This window comes from Prionailurus bengalensis, chromosome E4 (assembly GCF_016509475.1).
Source record: "Prionailurus bengalensis isolate Pbe53 chromosome E4, Fcat_Pben_1.1_paternal_pri, whole genome shotgun sequence".
Taxonomy (NCBI): Eukaryota; Metazoa; Chordata; class Mammalia; order Carnivora; family Felidae; genus Prionailurus; species Prionailurus bengalensis.
The window spans coordinates 53,061,772-53,085,280 of record NC_057360.1 but is presented as its reverse complement, the minus strand read 5'-3'; the positions used below and the strand labels follow the sequence as shown (position 1 = coordinate 53,085,280).

The 23,509-nt window shown below is 41.2% G+C and overlaps 1 protein-coding gene across 1 annotated transcript in view; it reads left to right on the top strand.

The window, feature by feature from the left end:
• Nucleotides 1-23,509, top strand: part of USH2A (usherin) — a 736,138-nt gene that overhangs the window by 699,170 nt on the left and 13,459 nt on the right. Inside the window, exons 65-69 of the mRNA XM_043568966.1 lie at nucleotides 9,514-9,720; nucleotides 12,638-12,876; nucleotides 13,658-13,866; nucleotides 21,232-21,408; nucleotides 22,726-22,809. Of these exons, the coding sequence (XP_043424901.1) occupies nucleotides 9,514-9,720; nucleotides 12,638-12,876; nucleotides 13,658-13,866; nucleotides 21,232-21,408; nucleotides 22,726-22,809 (916 nt within the window). The remainder of the gene's footprint in view (nucleotides 1-9,513; nucleotides 9,721-12,637; nucleotides 12,877-13,657; nucleotides 13,867-21,231; nucleotides 21,409-22,725; nucleotides 22,810-23,509) is intronic.

Genomic DNA, 23,509 nt, shown 5'->3' with positions numbered 1-23,509 from the left:
TTTTTAAATAAATAAAACCTCTAAGCCTTTGTTTCCTTACCCATAAAATTGGGTGAAAGGACCTACCTTAGTAGGGTGGCTATAAACTTTGAACAAGTTAATTTAAAGGCCAGGGCATTGTCACTCACACGTAAAATTAAAATTTAATAGACAAATTCATAAAAAGTAATCAATACTCAGTTATTGCTATAAAATGTAAATCAGATAAAGTCAGATCCCTGCTGGGAATGCTCCCTTGGCTTCACATAGAAGGCAAACTCCTCCTGGGTTCAACGGGTGCTTTTATTTATCCACTTTCCTCATCTCATTGCTCTCTGGCTCTCACTCACTAAGCCCGGCCACACAACCTTCTAGAGAATCCAGCCTCAGGGACTTTGCACTTGCTTTTCTTTTGCCCAGAGTGTTTCCCCTTCCTTCCCATGGTGACCTCCTTCTTGCCATTAGCATCCCAGCTTGATTATCTTCTCCCGAGAGCCCCTCCTGGTGCTATTCTCTGCTATATTGTTATAGCTTATATAATTTATTCTATAGGTTGTTTCCTTTCTAGCACATAATACCTGTTCCTTTTGTGTTTGTGTACTTGCTGCCTTTCCCCACCAAGATGTCGACTCCAACCGTGTTCACCGTTGTATCCCTAACTCCTAGAACAGTGTTTGGCACGTAGAATGGCTCAATCAATATCTGCTGGATTAATGGATGATTAAGTTATCTCACCCAGTTAACTAGACTGTTATTACCAAAAACGTGATTCCCAATTGGTGATTGTGATCTTAGCCTACTATAGCAACTATTGTGCAGAACGTATATGTTTCCAATGTTGTATCAGTAGGGCATGGTTATTATTTTAGTTAACATACTGGAATTTCACTACCTTTACACACATTTGGAGCTGTATGGAAAGTATGTGAGTATTGTTTGCCTCTAACATGCGATAGTGGCAGCGGGGCTGGACACTACGACGTTTGTGGTAATTCCCACCATCTCACTTTGCGGCTGCTCTCCACAGAAACGGCCAGTCTCCGAAACTGCGGGGCTCTACAACAGTTCCAGAGCAGGGAAGATGTGCCCAGGTCTTCCTTCCATGGCCTTATGTAGAAAAAGGTCAGGAGCTTGAGCTTTTACGGCACATACCTATCTCGGAAACCCGGCCTTACCACTTCCAAGTTGCAGAAACTTTTCTGTGCCTCCGTTTCCTCATGCAAAACACTGATAATAATAATACTCACTCGATAGGATTGTTGGGAGGATGAAATAAAGCAGCATATATAACACAATTCTAAAAGTGCAAGTGCTCAATGAACCCATTAATTACTTTTATGTGTCCTCCGTGAGAGCTGGACAGAACTGGGTTCCTATCTTCTCTCAGGGAGAACAGAAGCAATAAAAAATAGTGTGTGATAAATTCCAAATTCTCCTTCTTATTATTAAAATCAAACTGAGGCTAATTTTAGGATTTCTCACTATCACTGAAGCCAGTTTTCCATCCCCCGTGTTCATATTTATTGGGTGGCTCCAAAGAACAAGGCAGCATGCTAAGCAGCAGCGACAGAAAGCACCCCTTTCTAGCAAGGAAAATGTCTTATAATTTCTTTAGTAGCTTCACATCTCTGAATTTCAAAAGTAGCAGTGGAAAGGAAGACAATGTCTTGTGGTACCCTTGCTCCCCTGGGTCCCAGAATTCAATTAAAATCATGTTCCATCTTGCCTGATCCAAAGTGTTTTAGATGAAAGGATCCTGGAATGCAGAGACAATATCTGTAAAAGTATAACTATAATATAGCCGGTAAAGCCTCATGCAAACAGAGATGCTGAAAAAGTCCATTTGATGATGAAAGAAAATCAGATAGATAGAGAGTTAAATAGATAGCTACACGGAGCTTTCCAGCAAGCTGTTCCTTTATGACTATAGCCTGCAGGACTGCTTGTGAAATAAAATAATCATGTAATCATGGAATTTCAGATTTATTGCCTTCTTTTTTTCGCCACGAGTCTCTCTAACCACAGTTCTGGCAAAGCCCATTTTGGCACATTGCTATTCAAACATATTCAAAACCCACGACAGGCTACCCTTTAAAAAGGCATTAGTGTAAGTGCCCTGGGAAAATAGACTCCAAGGTTGTAGATGAATTGATATGATTTCCTTGATTGTATCTTTTTATTTATGAGGCATAATTTATGAGCAGTAGAGAACAAACTGCAATGAGTGATGACTCACTACAGCCAAAGTCATAAATCAGAAGCAGTGAAGGAAGTGGTGGTTTTGATCGAATCTATTGAATTAGCCGTTGGTTTAGCCAATACAGGTGTTGGAAAGACCTTTTTAATATCTATTTGTCTCCCTCATGGGAATGTGATCACAATCTCATTACATGCCCCTAAGAAACAAATAATTTAATTGTTTGTCTGTTAACATGCAACCTATTTACTCAACTTATTAATTACTGGCATGGCCATTCATGTCAGGTTTTTGTTTTATTTCTGATATGAATTGTCACAAAGATATATTCATACTCTCTAGTTTTATAAAGAATGATGTTGCTTCCCTAGTGCTCTTCAATAGGAATATATCATCACTAGTGTTGAAATGCTTTTGTTTTATCAAAAATGGTCATTAGTCCACAAGAAGCATGTTACAGGATACCACAGAAGTTGCAGAGAACTCAAAAATCCCTCCATATCTGAATCCTTTGAGAGCAGCAGTTATAATACATCTCTAGCAATACAACTAAGCAGCCTGGAAAAAGAGCAGAATCTCAAATTGCTCTAAGGGCTAGGACGGTCACTGTCACTTACATGAGGAGTCAACAGATTAGAAGTTCTTTGTGAAAGATCACTGGCTGAATATAGTTATCTCTGCCTTCCATTTTTGTATGGAAGTTGATAGTGAATACAAGAACGAATCGACATCGAGTGGGTGCTAACAGTATCGTCAATATCACTAAGCTGTTCTCTTGGCTTTCACAACACTTGTAGCACGCTGGTCTCTTAGCCAAAAGAATCATAAAATACTTTTACAATTAAGGAAAGTCCTTATGATATGATAAAGGAAAAACACATCAGGAAATCCCTGGAGATTGACACTAAGAATTTCTCTTTGCATAAAGACTATACTTGGAGGAGCGACTGGGTGGCTCAGTCGGTTGAGCATCTGTCTTTGGTGCAGGTTATGATCTCATGGTCCGTGGGTTCAAGCCCTGTGTCATGCTCACTGATGTCAGCGCAGACCCACTTCGGATCCTCTGTCCCTCTCGCTCTCTCTGCCTCCCCCCTCGTGCTCTTTCTCTCAGAAATAACATTAAAGAAAAAGACTAGGAAAATATCAATCCTAAAGAATGTTACTTCAGAAAGCTATGAACCATTGGGTAAGACGAAGCACTAAGATGAAAACGACTTTACAGTTAAGTATAGAAATAAGGCTGAAGAATAACTAGCACTGTAATGTAAGCACCCAACAGGCTACCACTCTGGGGAAATTTCAGGTCTATCTTGCCTTTCCCCTGTCCTCTGCAGAGTCATGGCCCCTTCTCTGTCTCTTTTACAAAAATTATTACAAACGCTTCTGTTCACAGATTCTTCCCTCCCTTCTGGAATCAAACTAAAGGAATAATGTGTTGAGAGGAATTGGGAGCATTTAGAACAATATTCATCTGGGCTGCAAGGGAAAAATAGATCCGACAAGCTCCAGAAATATCGGGGTTTCAAGAAATGTACACCTGGATTGAAAACTAGGTAGCAAATGTTCCTTCTCGAAAGCTAATGAACTCTGGTTCTGTTTGAAACCATGACCGCTGTAATAAACTCTGTAATGATGATTGCAGCTGTAACATATTCAAACAGATACATGCTTCATGCTTTTTTGAATGGCTGAAGGTAATGACAACAGAAATGCAAAGTACATTTCTAAACTGACTTCGATGAATAGAAGTTTAAGAATGCGTGTAGTGCCGGGGCGCCTGGGTGGCTCAGCCAGTTAAGCGTCTGACTTTGGCTCAGGTCATGATCTTGTGGTTCATGAGTTCGAGCCCTGCATCAGGCTCTGTGCTGACAGCTCAGAGACTGAAGCCCGCTTCAGGTTCTGTGTCTCCCTCTCTCTCTGCCCCTCCCCTGCTCATGCTCTGTCTCACTCTCTCGCAAAAATAAATCAACAACAACAACAAAAGAATGTATATAGCATTTTCATATATATTCCTGGTTCTGTAAAGAATAGCCATCTGTGTTTCTCAAACAAGACTGGGCACAAGAATCACATTGGAAATGTGTCGAAAAGGCAGGTTCCAAGGTCTTTTCACCACAAACACTAATATAGGTACTCCAAAATGATTTTGATGATCACGGCCCAGGAACACATTTTGACAAAGACTTCTCTGATGGAAGATTTCTAGGAGGCAGTTTTAAATAGAGAAGAAATGATTAAACCCATCGTTTCCACAGCAGTGGGATCTTGGCAGTATGGTGGCAGATGTTGACCCTTTAAGTAACTGAAATTTTTTAAGGCAAAATACAGTCATTAGTACTGGTTGAGGGGAGTAAAAAAAAGAACAATTTCATTTCTTTAATGAATACTAACATAAAGATGGTAATAGTAACTAGTTAGGTTTTTTAAATTAGATTGAAAATGGAAATATAAACAGAAATATCTACTATTTTTGCAGTCAGTGATAGAATTTGTGGTTAAATGGTTTTATTTTGTTTTTATTCAAATAGTTAATTTACATTATAACTCTTGTCATGGTCACAACCAAAACCTTAGAGAAGAGAACACCCCAATTTAGCCAGTCCAAACTTGCTCTCATTTTTCACAGCTATTCGTTGGGAGGTTCCTAACTCTTACAGTTGAGTGTGTGTGTGTGCGTGTGTGTGTGCGTGCAAGTGCTCACTAAACACAAATAACCAATTGTTTTAGTGAAAACTTTAATAATTTTTTTTAGCTTATTTTTTATTGATATTGAGAGAGATAGAACAAGTGGAGACGGGGCAGAGGCGGAGGGAGACGGAATACTAAGTAGACTCCATGCTGTCAGTACAGAGCCCGTTGTGGGGCTCGAACTCAGGAACCATGAGATCATGACCTGAGCCGAAATCAAGTCAGAACTTTAACCGACTGAACCACCTAGGCGCCCCTCATCTTTTTTTAATTATAAAATAATAAATATGTTCAGCTGGATACTGTAGGGATAAAGATATTTTGAATAAATAAAAAATGAAGAGTATCCTTACTTTTTTTTTTAAGTTTATTCATTTATTTTGAGAAAGACAGAGAGCATGAGCAGGGAGGGGCAGAGAGAGAGGGAGAGAGAGAATCCCAAGCGGGCTCCATGTTGTCAGTGTGGAGCACGTTGTGGGGCTCGAACTCATGAACTGTGAGATCATGACTTGAGCCCAAACCAAGGGTCAGCTGCTTAACCAACTGAGCCACTCAGGTGCCCCAAGACTATCCTTCTTTTTATCACTTGGCCTTGTAATTCAAAAGCCTTACTTGCTCTCATCCCATAAATATGTCCCTTCTTTTCTATGAGCAGCCCACACAATAAAACCCCTGTTTCTGTACCCTATGATCCTGTCAGGAAGTCTTGGGACACAAACCAGATGGATTGGCTTGTCAGGTAAAAAGCAGGTGACTAGGTGGTAATGGGTGAATGGATGGATGGATGGATTCGGTAAATGATAGGTAGATATGATAGACAGAGATAGATATGGCAGGCAATTCCATGTTCACAAGATATTTTATTTCTTGATTTCTATATCGGTTCATTAAAATCAAAAGATCAGAGCATATTGCTCAACATTTCCCGTGCAAGATCTCTGCTTCTTTTTTCTCACCATATAAAGATGAACCCAAATCCTGGGGTCCTGTTTTGTCAGTAGAAATCAGAAGCATATCTTTTAGTATTTTTATTCTGAACCCTGAACTATTACACTTCCGTTCCTTTGTTTTCTGCTTCACTGGGCATTGGCAGAAAGCCACAGCAATTTTTGGCTAAAAGACTTCTTACTTCAACAGACAGAGAGGATACCACGGACAGTTTCTTCTTTACTCTTCTTCTGGTGGTTTTGTATCACAGAAACACTGCCTTGTGGTACAAATTTTGTGAAATCCATAATTCTTCATTATTTCAGTCAGCTTTCTCTTCCTCGTAACTGCTTTCATTTTCAGAGTAGCTCATGTAAATAAGCTGATCCTGCTTTGCATAAACACGTTGATTTATATGAATGCTATTTTGATCTCAAATTGATTGAATACTAAAAAGAAAGACTAAGAAAAAGAGCACTATATTATGAAGGTCTCCTGTCAAAGACAAAAGACCCTAAGTCCTACACACATTCCCAGTTAGTGTTGGAGAATTTTGAACTGCCTACTTTTCAGACCAGAATATTTCCATAGAAATACACAGAAACACCATAATACTGAGGCTCAAGTGTTTTAAAAATGCCATAAATTAAATCACATTTTGGAAATAGGACTCTATCCAACAAAAACTCACCTAACACAGGAAGGTATGAGGTTTAGTTTTTATCTGACGACACTAGCATTAAAAAGCCTTCATATTTATATGAAGTATTTATACTTCAGTATTTATAATGCTGCATCTACAACAAAAATGAAAGCAAAGTGAATGTTCATAATCCGAGGCCAGACCCCGTGCTGAGCACTTATGATACTTATATCATTTTTTTCAACATCCTCATACCTGCCCTGTTGCTGGTCTCCTATTGGTGCTCAGTAATTAATTGGCAACTTGCTGAATTTTTATTTTATTACACTACTTTTATTTTCCTCCTCATTTCCTTTCCCATCCATTGTGGCCTGTATCAAAATTCTATATGCCCTTTACTTAATTAAGCAAGGAGACCATTAGTCTATGGTGGCTCTAATGCTTTGAAGGTCTATGTAAACAAACTGAAATCTAAGCCGGTAAATGCTTCAAGATTACAAAATCAAAACACGGAGAACAATGGCTATAGCTAATTAAATACTCTCCTCTCTTTGCCTCTACACATTCCCTGTGTTGGCCAACTGCTCCTAACCACTTCCAGTTTGGCAGTGCCCCCATTAGAATTGTTTTTTGCCCAAATAAACTCTTAAAATTTTTAACACGCCTCAGTTTATCTCTTAACACCTTAACTCACCAACAAGAGCCGTACTCTTGGCAAAGAACTTGATATCAATATGTACACCTTGTTTTGCACCCCTTCCCCAAGAATACTTTCTTTTCAAACTTTGTCACTCCTTGTGTAGTAAGAAATGTTCTCTCCTATCTCCTGGACAGGCATTTACATTAAAGAGGTTGGTCTGGAGCTGACTGAGGAGTCGAGGACTCTCTCATCAGCTCTGAAATGTGACCTCTTCATCAATAACCTCTATACCTGCTGTCCCTCTGCTAAGTCTGACCTGGGCCACTTCGGAGGGGACTACAAGAGCAGCTGCTGTTGGAGTCTGGTTCCCATGAAGCGGTTCTTCCATTGCTAACACAGCGTGCTGCTCCCTACCTCCCTGTGCCTGTGAAAACAAACCTCCATCCCCTAAGACAATCTGGGCCTGTCTATCCGCCCTTAAAAGCTAACATTACCTCACCCAGGACTGCACATATTTGTCTATGGACGAGCCATTTGATTTTCATGACCCTGAGTGTCGTATTTATGCATATGGACGACATGCAGAATCAAAACACAGTTTATTGGAAAGAGTAATAAAAGAGTTTATTGGAGAGGCGTCTGAGTGGCTCAGTCGGTTAAGCATTCTACTCTTGGATTCGGTTCAGGTCATGATCTCAGTTTCGTGAGTTTGAGGCCCACATCTGGCTCTGTGCTGACAGTACAGGGACCACTTGGGATACTCTGTTTCCCTCCCTCTCTGCCCCTCCCCCAATCACACGGTCTCTGTCTCTCTCAAAATAAATACATAAACATTCAAAAAAAAAAGTTTATTGGAGAGCAGAATTCTTGTCTCAGCTCTTGTAACTTCTCTCACGTAGAGTAAGAGAGTGACATTTTCAGAGGCTTAATTTTCTCACCAGTAAAGGGGGCTAATAACACATTCTCCAGCCACCCTACAAAGTTGTATTATGAGGACGAAGTCAGATCACACATTAAAGTGCTTTGTAAAGTGTAGGGTTTATACAAATGTGAGTATTATACAGTGAGAGAATGTGTCTAACAAGGGCAGGTTCTGCTATGTAAGGAGGTTAGTTGTCTCTTAAAATATGGGGCACTTGTTGGGATGAACACTGGGTGTTATATGTAAGTGATGAATCACTAAATTCTGCCCCTGAAACCAGTTTTACCATATATGTTAACTCACTACAATTTAAATAAAAATCTGAAATAAAAAAATAACAATTAAAAAACATAAAAATAAAAATGGGGCTTCTGGCAATCCTCTCAGCAAGGGGCTGCAGATTTGCATTTGACAGCAATCTGAGAGCAGTTCAACATCAGAAATTTTACTTTTCCAAAGGAAACCACCAAAACAAAACAAAACAAAACAAAAGTATGGAAACATCAATAAGATTTGGCCTAACTGCTAAAAATCTCTCCCATATTTATTCTCTTGAAGCATCTCTTGATGAAAAAATTAAAAAAAACAAAAACGGTTTGTTTCTAAGCATCTCCTATTTCAAATGTTCTGCATGCTTTTTTTGTAACACTGCATACCTGGAACGTGTCTACTATAGAATCAAACAAGTTTTTTTTTAGACTTTAAAAGCTCAGAGCAAATATATTAGATAGATGCATGGATAGATAGATGATAGATAGGTGACAGATAGATAGATAGACGATAGACATAATAGATAATCTATCTATTGTAGGAGACACTGAATGAGAAAGAAATTTCCTGAAGTTAGATTTGCACAACATGAAAGCTTACTAAGGAATACTTTTACTCCTAAACACGCAGATAGTCTTCTTGTATTGCCATTTAGATCTATCATTCTGATTGATCACTGTGTAGTTGGCTGTTATTGGGCCTAATTTAACCCTATACACTCACACATCCATCTACTCTGTCTATTGTACCTGACATTCTACAAATTACTTACTCATGCAAATGACGACCTAAGGCAACCTTTTAGGATATTCGTGTTTAATTATACAAATGGTTCTTGATAAATAAGATTATACATCCTTCCATATGTTTATTCCCTCCTTGATGAAAGGAAAATTTAATTTTCATGCAGATTTGGTGGGGACTGTGTTTAAGAATTGCTGAGTTTTACGTAGTCTGCAGATCCATTCAGGTTGCAGGAGCTGACACCCCATATACAGAAATGAGCGGCTTCTCATTAGGCTTAAACCAGCCTGCTGCACTCTGAAATGAGGGCTCCTAATCGGCCCCCTTTGTGTTCAAATGGTCAAAGGCAAAAAAGAGGAAGGAGCTGATCTCCTCTGTGATTACAAAGGTGCAAGATCAAAGTTTATCACATTCTGTTGTGTTTGGTTGCTTTTGGTTGCCAACTTTTGTTTCAGCCTGAGGCTACTTTGCTTTTGAGTGATCTTACTGATTTCTCTTTGGAGGTCTGGGCAGTGAATTCAGCAGGAAAAGCCCCCAGTAGCTGGACTTGGTGTAGAACCGGGCCTGCCCCGCCAGAAGGTCTTGGCGCCCCCAGGTTCCATACAATCTCTTCCACCCAAGCAGTGGTCAACATCAGTGCCCCTGGGAAGCCCAACGGAATCGTCAGTCTCTACAGATTGTTCTCCAACACCAGCGGGGCAGAGACCGTGGTGAGTAGCAGAGCACTTAGAACAAAATTCCAGGGCTGGTTGCTTCTTTACGAATAAACTATGGTGTCCTTGCCTTTTCATCTCCTTGATCCTTCTTTCTTACCCATCTGTTCTCAATTGCCCATGATGAACTTAGCACAAAGATCTGAGAAAAAGTGTTAGGAAACATACAGAAAATATGTAAATATTCAGGGAGAGAAGTGCTAAAAGTATTAAAGACTCCACAAATATAAGAAGCCCAAGACTTTAGGGGCACCTGGGTGGCTCAGTCAGTTACGCGTCTGACATCGGCTCAGGTCATGATTTCACGGTTCGTGGGTTTGAGTCCCACGTCGGGCTCTGTGCTGACAGCTCAGAGCCTGGAGCCTGCCTTGGATTCTGTGTCTCCCTCTCTGCCTCTCCCCCTCTCGTGCTCTGTCTCTCTCCCTCTCTCAAAAAATAAATAAATATTTAAAAAAAATTTTTTTTAAAGAAGCAGAAGACTTTAGCGACAATTAATTTAATCAGAAAACAATATCAAGTCGTAATCAGAAAACAATATAGTAATGGGTCGACAAATGGCTGTTATTGGTGGTGTAAATGTTAATATGAGAAAGAAAAAGAGCAAAGACTATCCTCGGAATCCCCATTTTGGCACAAGCAAATGTCTGATAACACACTGAAAGTTCAGACTTTCTTTTGGTGACTTCGAGAAAGTTCCAGCGCTTTGGGAGAGAGAACAGCTTGGCCAGCACAACTCTTGCTCTGCTGTTTTTTTCTTGGCACGTTTGGGGCACATCGGGGAAACACAATGGACAGTGGAGAGCAATCATCTTTCCCACTGTGTTTTAGCAAAGCCACTGGCTGAAGGGACCCTAATAACTAATTAGACCAGTTCCTCCATTATTTATACAAAGACACCAAGAGCCAGTAAGATGAAGCCCCTTTCCTGCTGCCCAGTGCATACCACTCTTGCATTTTTCGTGAATAAGTATAGATTATGACACTTTGTTCATAAAAAAACCCTCATGGACAAGTTGTGCAGATCCCACTATGATATTATAAATTATTTAGACCAATGTAGGGAACAATTTGGGTAAGTGTGGAGAAATCCTCTGAATCCAGAGTGCCAGGTATTAAAACACAATTTCAAAAAATAACTTGCAAGGAAAGAGGTCTCGTATTGAATGTTAAAGAAGTATTAGCATATTTTCTACAGGGCCTCGTATTCAATAAATATAGATGATGTAAATACAATCAACCCTTGATTATCCACGGTTATAAAATGATAATATTAATAAACTAAAATAATTTATATTTGGAGTGCATTGTATGCATTTTTTAAATAGCAGATAACTCTTCTTAATTATATGTTTCTATGTCACTGGAAATTCGTTTTCCAGTTTCTGAACTCTTTTGTTCCAGAGTTCTTAATGAAACCACAATGAGGTAAAATACGTGCTCCAAATAAACCAAAAAGTTCATAATGCAACAAAGGTGGTTGAGGGAAAGGCTTTGATATGTCATATAAACCAACATGCTCCCAGGAAGAGATAGACTTTCAAGCTCTTAAACACCCACTCGAATATGGACCTGAGGGAATTTTGATCCCCCAGTTACATGCACGGAACAATGGCAGAATATGGACCTTAGTGAATACTCTCCAGAAATATAATTCAAATACAGATTTTGGTATTGGAAAGGCATTATTCTGAAGGCCACAGAATTTGATTAATATTTTGTGTGTTTTCTGTTAGTGGGAATGTGAGGTGGCGCAGCCACCCTGGAAAACAGTATGGAAGTTCCTCAAAAAGTTAAAAATAGAACTATCCTACGGTCCAGCAATTGCACTACTAGGTGTTTACCCAAAGGATACAAAAATACTCATTCAAAGAGATATATGCACCCTGATGTTTATAGCAGCATTATCAACAATAGCTAAATTATGGAAAAAGCCCAAATGTCCATCAACTGATGAATGGATAAAGATGTGGTTTATATTTACAATGGAATATTACTTGGTCATAAAAAGGAATGAAGTCTTGCCATAGGCAGTAGATGGAGCCAGAGGGTATTATGCTGAGCAAAATAAGTCAGTTAGAGAAAGACAAATACCGTATGATTTCACTTACATGTAGAATTCGAGAAACAAAGCAAATGATCATGGGGGGAAGAAGGAGAGAGGCAAACCAAGAAACAGACTTTTTTTTTTTTAACGTTTATTCATTTTTGAGACAGAGAGAGACAGAGCATGAATGGGGGAAGGTTAGAGAGAGAGGGAGACACAGAATCTGAAAGAGGCTCCAGGCTCTGAGCTGTCAGCACAGAGCCCGACGCGGGGCTCGAACTCACGGACCGCGAGATCATGACCTGAGCCGAAGTCGGACGCCCAACCGACTGAGCCACCCAGGCGCCCCGAAACAGACTCTTAACAATAGAAAACAAACTGATGGTTACCAGAGAGGAGGTGGATGGGGGGATGGGTTAAATAGGTGATGGGGATTAAGGAGGGTGCTTGTGGTGAGCACCAGGTAATATATGGAAGTGTTGAATCACTAAATTGTACACCTGAAACTAATATTACACTATATGTGAACTTACTGGAATTTACATAAAAACTTAAGAAAATACATTTTGTGTGTTCTGTGCCATATTCTAACATCTTTCTATGGTGCTAAATAATATTGTGCCTCGTGATCTCTATCCTGTTACCTCAAACTTCTAACTATTACACCATTACATTTTTCGCATGTTTAAGACATGTCTCTCCAACTGGATTGGCAACTCCTTGAGGGTAAATACTACTCGAGATGCCTAGCGTGCCTCCCAGGTGACCCGGCGTGGCACTCCCTTCATAGGAGGTGGGATACACGATAAACATTTGTCCGTTGTCTGTGCTCTGCGACGCTGCCTCACCTCGTATCCTTTCTTCCTACAGCTGTCTGAAGGCATGGCCACCCAGCAGACTCTTCGCGGCCTGCAGCCCTTCACTACATACTCCATCGGGGTGGAGGCCTGCACTTGCTTCAATTGTTGCAGCAAAGGGCCAACGGCAGAGCTGAGAACTCATCCTGCTCCACCCTCAGGACTGTCTTCTCCCCAAATCCAGACACTGTCCTCACGGACAGCTGCCTTCCAGTGGAGCCCTCCTCTGTTCCCCAATGGTGTCATTCAAAGGTAGTGGGCCAGACAGAAGGATGAATAAGCCAACATAAGACACGCATACAGACGTACAGCTAGCTACCAGCCCTGCCCAAGGAAGGCGTGCTTATTGAACAAATACCTATAGCAAAATAGACAAATTGACTTATGTTCCCTGAAAGTGTTTAAATCATAAAGTCAGCTAACGACAGAAAGGTGAACAACCACATTGTCTTTAAATAAGAAAGACTAGGCAATGTGTTTGCATTCATTGAAAGAGTACGCTCTTCAGGGTTCCCTGGAATTATTCATTCTATGGGCCTCGGCTGGAACATAAGAAACTTCTGTGGTAAATCAGAATTTGCCTGATCTAATTTAAAATGCCGTAAGGAACCACTGCTTGAAAAAACAAAGGAGGGATTTTACTCAAAATAATCTGGAACAAAAGATACTGTTTGTTCAGTATTTATTTGCTTGTTTGTTTGTTTGAAAAAAAGATATTCCTTATTTTCAGCAGAGGAGAACGCTTTTATCGCTCTTCCCTGAAAAGAGACAAATCTCTTATCTCTACCAACAAGGATTGCTAGTTGCTGGCTGGACAGCAACACGTGTACACATGTGACTTTTCTTATCACTTCTCCGGTTACATCCGCCGCTCATTTCCAACGACATTAAATAAAGTGTTTCTGAGCGCAGTTTCCCACAAACGGAAATCGGAAAGAGCTTGTAGTTCCGCGAAAACCAAACGTCTCCTCACAAGATATACCCGTTTGAGACGAAAGTTAAACTAACCTGATTGCGTGCTCTCTCGTTCTAGCTATGAGCTTCAGCTCTACGTGGCTTGTCCCCCGGATTCAGCCACTCCGTGCACTCCCAGCCAAACAGAGACGAAGTTCGTGGGGCCAGGGCAGACAGCCAGCCTTGAAGGCCTCCAGCCTTACACCACCTACAAGCTGAGGGTGGTGGCCCACAATGAGGTGGGCAGCACGGCTTCCGAATGGATCAGCTTTGTCACCCAAAGAGAATGTGAGTAGAAGTGGCTGTGCCGCCATCAGCCAGAGAGGGAGGTAGGAGCCCTGCCACGAAAAGTAGGCCAGCTGGCCTTTGGAAAGGGTTGGGTGAGTGTTCAAGTGCCCCGAATACCGCTGAGACGTCGATGAAGATGACTATTGGGGGGAAACAAATGCCCTTTGGGTTTAAGAACATAAAGATTAAGTACAAATTTAGGAAGAGTTTTCATGCAGTGGTGGGGTGAAAACCAATTTAGAGGAAATCAAACAGGGATGAACATAGACAAACGCTGGAAATTTGGGATGATATTTATTTGTTTGTCTGTTTTTTAGTTTGCCACTCCTTTTCAAGTTACGTGGCATAATCCAGAAGGCATTTCCGGAAAGCATTGAGATACGGAGGGCACCATCCAGAAAAGCAGAAGGGCAATTCACTGGTTAATTGGGGCCTCCTTACATTTCTGTAAAATAATTTCTTTTCGGAATTTATAAGGCGTATATGTCTACTGTTTAAAAATGACAAAAATGAAAACAAGGTGCCTGGCTGGCTCAGTCGGAAGAGCAGGCGACGTCTGATCTCAGGGGTCATGAGTTTGAGCCCCATGTTAAGTGTAGAGATTCCCTAAATAAATAAACATTTAAAAAATGAAAAAACACCAAAAGTATTGAGAATAAAATAAGTACTTATAGTTAGAGCCTGCTGCATCGTTTGCAGGGCTCAGTGGAAAGAAAAGGTATGGTGCCCCTTGTTCAAAAGTCAGTAAAAAGTACCAATCTTCGAATGTCTGGTTTTCTTCAAATTAAATTTTGACACATGGAATTTACTACATCAAGAATGTAAATATTTTAAGTCTTTGGATACTTACTGCAAGTTGGATTTCCAGCCACACTGTGTCAAATTATAATTTCATCTTCAGTATATGGCATTGGCATTTTTTAAAGTAAGAGTTATATGTTCATGAAAGGCCAATGCCTCCTACAAAAAACTTAATGTGTCTGAACAACAACATGGCAGATGTGAGCAACAGGTCACTCTTAGAACTTGCTTGTTCGTGGCATTGTTGAGGGATTTTACAAATAGTCTTCAGCACAAGACGATGAAGGAAGTGCTGTTATCTAAATTTACGGAAGACAGAACCAAAGCAGGACTGCGGACCGTGCATTACAATTCCAAGATGCTGTTCACATAGACTGGACTCTGAACTGAGGCTCTGGGAGCTGTACAATGAGGTGGCCCCAAAGTAAGGCCAGAGCTGAAGTCACCTGCCAGTTTCCATATCTAGAAAGTGGAGGTATTCCTCTGAATTCATCATCACCCCGCTCAGCTAAGTACCACTATGTTACCCTGGTCTGTCATGAAGATTTCAGACCTTCTCCTCCCTCCCCAAACCTCCCACTTCCTCCCACCCTCCCCCACTGCACACCCCTCCTGTCCTCACCCACCTCTCCCTGTATGCTCTACAGAACTCCCTGCTTCCACACTCACCAGGAAAAGAGAGGTCACCGGTCAGTAATTTGCTCCCTTCCCACCCACCTGCAATCGGCTTCATTTCTGTCTGCAACAAGGAAGGGTGGTCCTTCTCCCCGAAATAATCCCACCTCCTGTGCTTTGAATCCCACCCCCTTCCCTGCTGACCACCAGCCTCCTCTCTGCAATCTTCAGTGTACCCTGGATAGAGTCACACTTTTTTCCAGTGCCTGAGTGGTTCAGTTGGTTGAACATCCGACCCTTGATTTTGGCCCACGTCATGATCTCATGGTCATGAGTTTGAGCCCCACGTTGGGCTCCAAGCTGAGCCTGCTTGGGAGTCTCTTTCCCTGTCTTTCTGCCCCTATCCCGCACACGCTCATTCTCCCTCAAAATAATAAAAAAAATAAACATTAGAGTCACAGTTGATTCTCTCCCTCATTTCCCCTCCCACACTCCTCCCTTCATAGGAAAACTTGTCTGAAGGATGCTCTCCGAGGGCTTTGCCCATTTTCCTTCTTCCCATTTACCCTTTAAAGTTCTCCAGAGTGATTTTCACCTCTTCACTTCGTGAAAATCTCTTCCTAGGTTTGCCCTTGACCTCCACAGTGATCATCTAGGGGATATTTTTTAGCAGAAGTCACTCTTACTGACTTCTGGGGAACATTCAAGGCAGTGGGACCCTCAGTCCTTTTTTAAAAAGCAGTCCCCCTGGTGCGCCTGAGTGGCTCAGTCAGTTAAGCCTCTGACTCTGTTTCTGCTCAGGTCATGATCTAGGAGTTCATGAGTTGAGCCCCATGTCAGGCTCTGTGATGACAATGTGGAGCCAGCTTTGGATTCTCTGTCTCCCTCTCTCTCTGCCCCTCCACTACTCTCTTTCTCTCTCTCCCAAAAAAATAAATAAACATTAAAAAAAAACAGTCCCCCTAGTTTCCATGAGTGTCTCCTGTCCTCCTTCCTGCCTCTGTGGCTGTTCAGTGTCAGTCTGTTGGTTGATCTTACACCAACCTGGTCCCTTCCAATCTCAGTCCTAAACTTTCCTCTCTACCCTTTCCCTCCTCTTGTCTTCCCTCCTCAGGAAGTGAGTTCATCTTCTCCCAGGCTTCAGCTCCGAAGGCCAACTCCCAGAAGGCCACCTGCTCCCCGAGTCCTTTGCTTTGAAACCCAGCCCCCCCACACACACCCACACCCCACTTCCTCACCTCTGCCCAAATGCAACAGCCCCAGACACAGCTGGCATCTTTCCTGTAATCTGCTTCCCGTTCAGGCCTCACTTTCTCTATGTTACTCCAGCCCTGGGCCGCAGGTCTGAGCACCCAACGTGTGTTGCTCTATGAGTGAGTGAATGCACCCAAACTTCTCGCGTTTATTGTTGCTGCCACACAATCTGCATTCTTTGTCACTTGCACCATAATCCAAAGTGCAATGATTCTCAGTAATGTCTACTGTGTAACCGTAACCGTGGCGCGGGGGTACAAGAACATCTGGCTCCAGGGGTCCCAAACAGATCACATTGGGCCGCCAGCCACTGACACAGTCCGGAAGCAGAGAGTCGAGGGAGGGGGTGAAACAGGAAAGGGATTTATTTCAGTGAGGCCACCACGCATTGGAAGCCTGTCTCCAAAGTGCTGAAAACACTTCCAGGCTCATGTAAGGTTGGTGGGGACATGCAGGTGGCAGTACAGGTCAGGTCGACCATTGTCTTGGGGTCAGTCAAGCGAGGTCTTGCCGGCTCCGGGGGTCCTTATTGCTGGAGGGGATGGTTTGGTTCTTACCACAGGGTGCTTTGCCTCGCCTTTTGCCTGAGTTGAGAGATAAGCTGGGAAGAATTTAATCAATTAGAAAGTACAGACTGAAGTCAAAATGGAGGTAGTTGAAGTCCTCTTTCCTAATGTGCACCCTCCTTCATCTTTCTGCCTGTTCCTCTCACTATCTGCCTTTCACAAACCCAAAAGGAACCGTGAGAAATACGTATGCCCGACGTGAAGGCACAGTAAAAGGAATTCTGGTCTACTAATAAAAAATGCTACTCTGGGGGCATCTGGGTGGCTCAGTCAGTTGAGCATCCGACTTCGGCTCAGGTCATGATCTCACAGTTTGTGGGTTCAAGCCCCGTGTCCGGCTCTGTGCTGACAGCTCGGACCCTGGAGCCTGCTTCGGGTTCTGTGTCTCCCTGTCTCTCTGACCCTCCCCCGTTCATGCTCTGTCTCTCTCTGTCTCAAAAATAAATAAACATTAAAAAAATTAAAACAAAACGCTACTCTGTACAAGGAGAGAGACGAAACATAGTCACCACCCTTCAGAAGCGGTTCCCCTTCATAATATATCCATAAGCCCGTTGTGTGTGTGTGTGTGTGTGTGTGTGTGTGTACTGGCCAGAAGGCCTGGCCAAAACAGCTCTGTGAGGTTTGCAGTTTTGTTAACCAATTCTCTTTTTAGTCATTGAGCTTAGTTTTGCCAGATTTTTTTTCCTTAGGCTCAAAAAAAAAAAAAAACCCCACAGTGAACAGATATAAGATTTCCTTGCTGTCTTGGGGCGCCTGGGGCGCTCAGTTGGTTAAGGTCATGATTCTTGATTTCGGGTCAGGTCATGATTTTTTTTTTTTTGAGTTTGCGCCCCACATCAGACTCTGCTGATAGCACACAGCAGCCTGCTTGAGATTCTCTGTCTCTCTCTGCCCCTCCCCTGCTTGCTCTCTCTCTCACACACACAATAAATAAACATTAAAAAAAAAAAAAAAGGTTTCCTTGTTTTCTGTTCTTCCTTTTACATAGAAGTGACTCCAAATTGGAGTAGCACCAAGGGAAGAAAGGGCTCACTCAATCCACTTTACTGGATCCACAGACATGGAAAAATACAATAAATGGCTATCATATAAGTTTTCTTTTTTTTTAAGTTTATTTATTTATTTTGAGAGAGAGACAGAGAGCAGGGGAGGGGCAGAGTGAGAGAGAGAGAGAGAGAATACCAAACACTCTGCACCAGCAGCATTGAGCCTAATGTGGGGCTCGAACTCACAAACCGTGAGATCATGACCTGAGCTGAAACCAAGAGTCAGGTGCTCAACAGGCTGAGCCAGCCAGGTGCCTCTATCATATGGGTTTTCAAATACCATTCATGCTACTTTTAACTCATTATGTACCAGAAGAGAAAAAATATGGATCAGAAATACAAATCATAAAGTACTTTGAAAGTAGTGTTTGTAATTTTATAGTAACATGGGTCTGGAGAGGTGTTAGCAATGCATTCAGCCCCCTCTGCCTTAACTACACCTTCAGTGCAAGAGCAAAGTGAGGCATAGTTTAACTGCTGGGCTTCTTGAGAGAAAATGTTTGATTGGAAGTGCTTGCCAACTTCCGTGGTGTAAATACTCCCACCGTGGCTAATTTTGATTTTCCAAGGAACACAGAGCTGGCAAGAGGTGACTAGTGGTGCCCTCCTCTGCAATATTTCCACCATCCAGACATAATAGACATAAACCACCTCAAGAGCATAGATAATAATACAATGTAGCAAAATCACGAAGGATTTATGAACGTTGAGTGTTTATTACCTTAGTTTTAGTATCATTTATTTTAGTTTACATAATATATTTTAATAATGGTTGGGTTTAATAATCAGCTCACAAAATTCCTAAATATGTAGCAGTCAGGATGAGCCAGGATGATTCAGTGCACCCATAAACTGAATTAGTAAACTGTGCTCCTTTGAATAGATGGGTATTGATTGTAACAAAACAACACGGGCTTTATGGTTAGCAGGTCTGGGTTCAGACCCTCGGCCTCTTACAAGCCACTGAGGTTAAGCAAGTAATTTGGCTTCTCTGAACCTGAGTTTCCTGACCTGAAAAATTAGGAACTCTTACAAGATTGTTTTGAAGACTAAATGAGATAAAACATATCAAGTGCAGGGGGCATAGTAACTGTTCCCATTTCCTGTCTCCAAATTCATTATTCTTGGTTATTTTGATTGTTCAATCACTCTTTCCTCGGAGCTCCTATCTTTCTATTTTTATACTATTTACAAACCTTGTCTTTATCTGTGCTGTTATGATGGAGGGGAGATGTGGAAATCTTTTGAATTAAGTGGCAGAGGGAACCCACAGACAGATACAACAGTATATTCCATTGTGAAGTTTGTACTGGAAAAACATATTAAAAGAGGGTTTGAGGGGCACCTGGGTGGCTCAGTTGGTTGAGCATCCAACTCTTGATTTCTGCTTAGGTCTGGATCTCAAGGTCCATGGGATCGAGCTCTGCAGCGGGCCCTGCACTAACAGCGTGGAGCCTGCTCGGGATTTTCTTTTTCCCTGACTCTCTGCCCCTCTATCCTGTGTGTGTTTGTGTGTTTGCGTGTGTGCATGCATGCTCTCTCCTTCAAAAACAGATCAACTTAAAAAAATAAATAAATAAAAAAATAAAAGAGGTTTTGATAGCTATGGTTTTGGTATTTGCAGAAATACTTTCTTATGGCTTTATGAAAAGGTCTTGCTTTGAAAGATAAGAATCAAAGTTGTCTTTGTGGTTAAATCTTATGATCACAAAAGTATAATTATTCCTTATTTTGTTATATTTCCTGACATCAGCAACAGATGGGTTTAATTTCTAAAGAAAAAAAGGATATCCAATTTATTTCCACCACTCGCTTTTTTCTTTTCTTAAAAGCCAATTTAGTATATGGATGGATCTTAATGCTGTTACAAATGTATTGATTATTTTGGAGAAAACGAGATCTCATGAAACAAATCTCTTCTGACTTGACAAGATGATATGGTAACCCTTCATTTGTTTCTGCAAAAATTATTCATTTAAAAGATGAGCCTCAGTTAAGGATTGTTTTTCCTTCGTTTTAGTAAGGAGCTGAAAAATGAAAAAAGAACATGCCTGTAAAATGCACACCAAGTTGCTTCTATATCTGATATAATACTTAGGAGACCTGAACTTGATTATATACTAATGTACTATGCTATTGATTGATTAGTCAGGGCAATGAATTATTATACTCGAATTGCTATTTGCAAGGCTTTTTAACTATCTTAGAAAACAAACTAACGGTTCAAGAAAAAGCTTTAAAAATAAATGGGTGCCAAAAGGACATAATTCACCATCTAAGCAGTTTAGTTTGGAGAAAAAAAATATATTAACTTCATCTAGTCCTTGGGGCTTTGTAGCAATAAATATTGATTTGATATGAAAAATAGCAATCTACTGTAGTTAATAGTGTTAAGGATACTTCACCCGTTAAAAGAAGGAAAATGCAACAAAATATGAGCTCCAGGCTTATGTTGGTAAGCACAACTATTGTATGTTAATAGTTTTATTTCATAAAACACTGCTTTTCATTGATTTTTTGGGGGGAGGGGGAAAGCAGGTGCAACATTGCTGAGAAAGCATCTCATACATGTTCCCATTGGTTTTCTTTTCACCCCCAATGCCAGGTGTTTTTTTTTTTAACACAGAGGAAAATATGAAGGGTTTCAGCAATGCCAATTTTGGGGGGAGGTGTTATACTTAAATATATATATATGTATATATACAGGCCAGCTCAGTCAGTAGAGTGTGTGACTCTTGATCTTGGGGTTGTAAGTTTGAGCCCCACATCGGGTATAGAGATTACTTGAAAAAATAAAAGATACACACACACTCTGAGATAACCATTTTTAATTTTTTTTTAAGTTTGTTTATTTCAGAAAGAGAAAGAAGGAGCTCAGAAGGGGCAGAGAGAAAAGGAGAAAGAGAGAATCCCAAGCAGGTCTGCACTGTCAGCAAAGAGCCCAATGCAGGAATCGAACTCATGAACCATGAGATCATGGCCTGAGCTGAAGCCAAAAGTCAGCCGCTTAACCAACTGAGCCACCTAGGAGCCGAGCCCTAAGGTTACCATTTTTAGAATATACAACTTTCTCTCAACAGTGCCCCAATACCGAGTGCCGTTTTTGGTGGACAGCAATTTGTCTATGGTGCGTGTAGACTGGAGTGGCTCCTTCCTTCTGAATGGCCCGCTGAAGGAGTTCGTGGTGACCGATGGAGGCCAGCGTGTATACAGTGGCTTCGACACCACCCTCTACATACCAAGGACGGCAGACAAAAGTTAGTTTCTGACTCTCATTTCGTAGGGTGTCGGGAACTCCGCTTCCCGGCTCTATGAGATATTCGGTCTGAAATGTGACCAGCAGATGCTACTCATTAAAATGTCCTGGTGGAAGTGGCCACTTCTTGAGGAAATGTTGCAGCTCCCAGTAAATAAGATTCCCCTTCCCGTTTTCTGCACGAGTGCCATTGTGTGCCTTTGTGTGATGGCCCCACAAAGGGACAAGACTGTAGGACTGGCTGTGTCCACAAGACAAATGGCACCCACGGGTAGTCTGGGTTTCCTGAAATAATACACTTGCAGGGACTTTGGAGATTTTTCTTGATACATCCAAATAGAGACAGACCAGGCAACGACCATCTCCAACTCTTAGTCCGTGATTGAGGGCTTTCCTCAACCAACCTTGGTATCCATTGCTCAAACTACAACACTTTTCCTTTGAAAACTGAACTGTTTCTCCCTGTTTAATTACATGTTCTTCTCCTGTTTGATTTTTAAATTGAAATGAGAAAAAGCTTTACAGGGTACTATTTTCTAATGATCAATATGACCACAGGACCAATAGATGTAAAGCCATTTTAAGCACTCTGGATTTCTGCAATGAATTCATTAGTGGCCTTTTTGGTTCTTTAAATTTCCTTGAAAATGCTACTTATGTTGGTGAAAAGGTGCAAATACACAATGAGATCCAGGATTGCATTTAGAGCATCTGAAACTTATCCAAAGCATTTTTACAATCGAGCTGTACATTCTCCTGGTCACAGTTCTTGGTTACCTAGGCAGCCGTTGTAATAAGCAGATGAGATAACCCATAGTCGGGAGATCTGGGTTCTACTCCTGGGCAGGCCTCTACCGAACCACCTGTGTGGCCCTGTAAGAGTTGCTTCTCTCAGGTTCCTGGCTACTGAGAGAAGTATTTAGACCATTCAATTTCCTGAACTCTCCTGTTTAGAAAGAAACTTTGGATCACATAGTGCAAAGTGCACTTGTAAGTTTTACCAGAACAGGTTTAGACCAATATGAAGTATAAGACACACTGTAGTCTCCTTTACTCTTCTGATTCTTTTTCTTTGCTATATAACCTCTAAGCTTCCTCTTCAGTTCTGTTACTTACAAATGTATACTATTATTACGCTAATTATAGCTATTTTCTTGGTAATTTGAAAATTAGAAATAAGTGTGTATATAAGATAAAACCTCACAACTTGCGCTGGAAACCTGTTCTCAGATTTCCCATGCTATGATATATTGCTCTTCTAAAAGTCTGCCCACTATTTGTAGGTGTTGAATGACCGAGTCTTGTATCTTTTTTCTAGCCTTCTTTCTCCAGGTCATCTGCACTACAGATGAAGGAAGTGTTAAGTCACCCTTGGTCCAATATGATACCTCCACCGGATTTGGTAAACGTTTAACTCATATTATACTTAGTATAGAACCTATTCATTTGGGGAAAGAAACAATCATATGTTTGTTTCTTGTATCCTTGTACTAATATGTTCATAGACTGCATGGAAAGAACTGTTCCATGACAATTTTTTTTAAGTTCTCATGGAAATTATTTTGGCAAAGAGGGTATATAGTACTCTTTTTAAAAAAAAATTTAATATTTATTTTTGAGAGAGAGAGAGAGCAGAGAGGGAGAGCCTGACATGGGGCTTGAACTCACAAACCATAAGATCATGACCTGCATGAAAGTCAGACACCCAACAGACTGAGCCACCCAGGTGCCCCAGGTATACAGTCATCTTAAAATACCAAGTCGGGGTGCCTGGGTGGCTCAGTTGGTTAAGCGTCCAACTTCAGTTCAGGTCATGATTTCACGGTTGGTGACTTTGAGCCTTGCATCTGGCTCTATGCTGACAGTTCAGAGCCTGGAGTCTGCTTCAGATTCTGTGTCTCCCTCTCTCTCTGCCCCTCCCCAGCTCATGCTCTGTCTCTCTCTCTCTTAAAAATAAACATTAAAAAATTTAAAAAATATACCAAGTCACTGAATTGTAGACACAGAGATATGACTAAATTCTCTCCTAGTCACAAATGCTCTCAATAAAGAGCTATATGACTTTGTTAAAAAAAAAAAAAGTGATTTATAGAGGAAGTCAG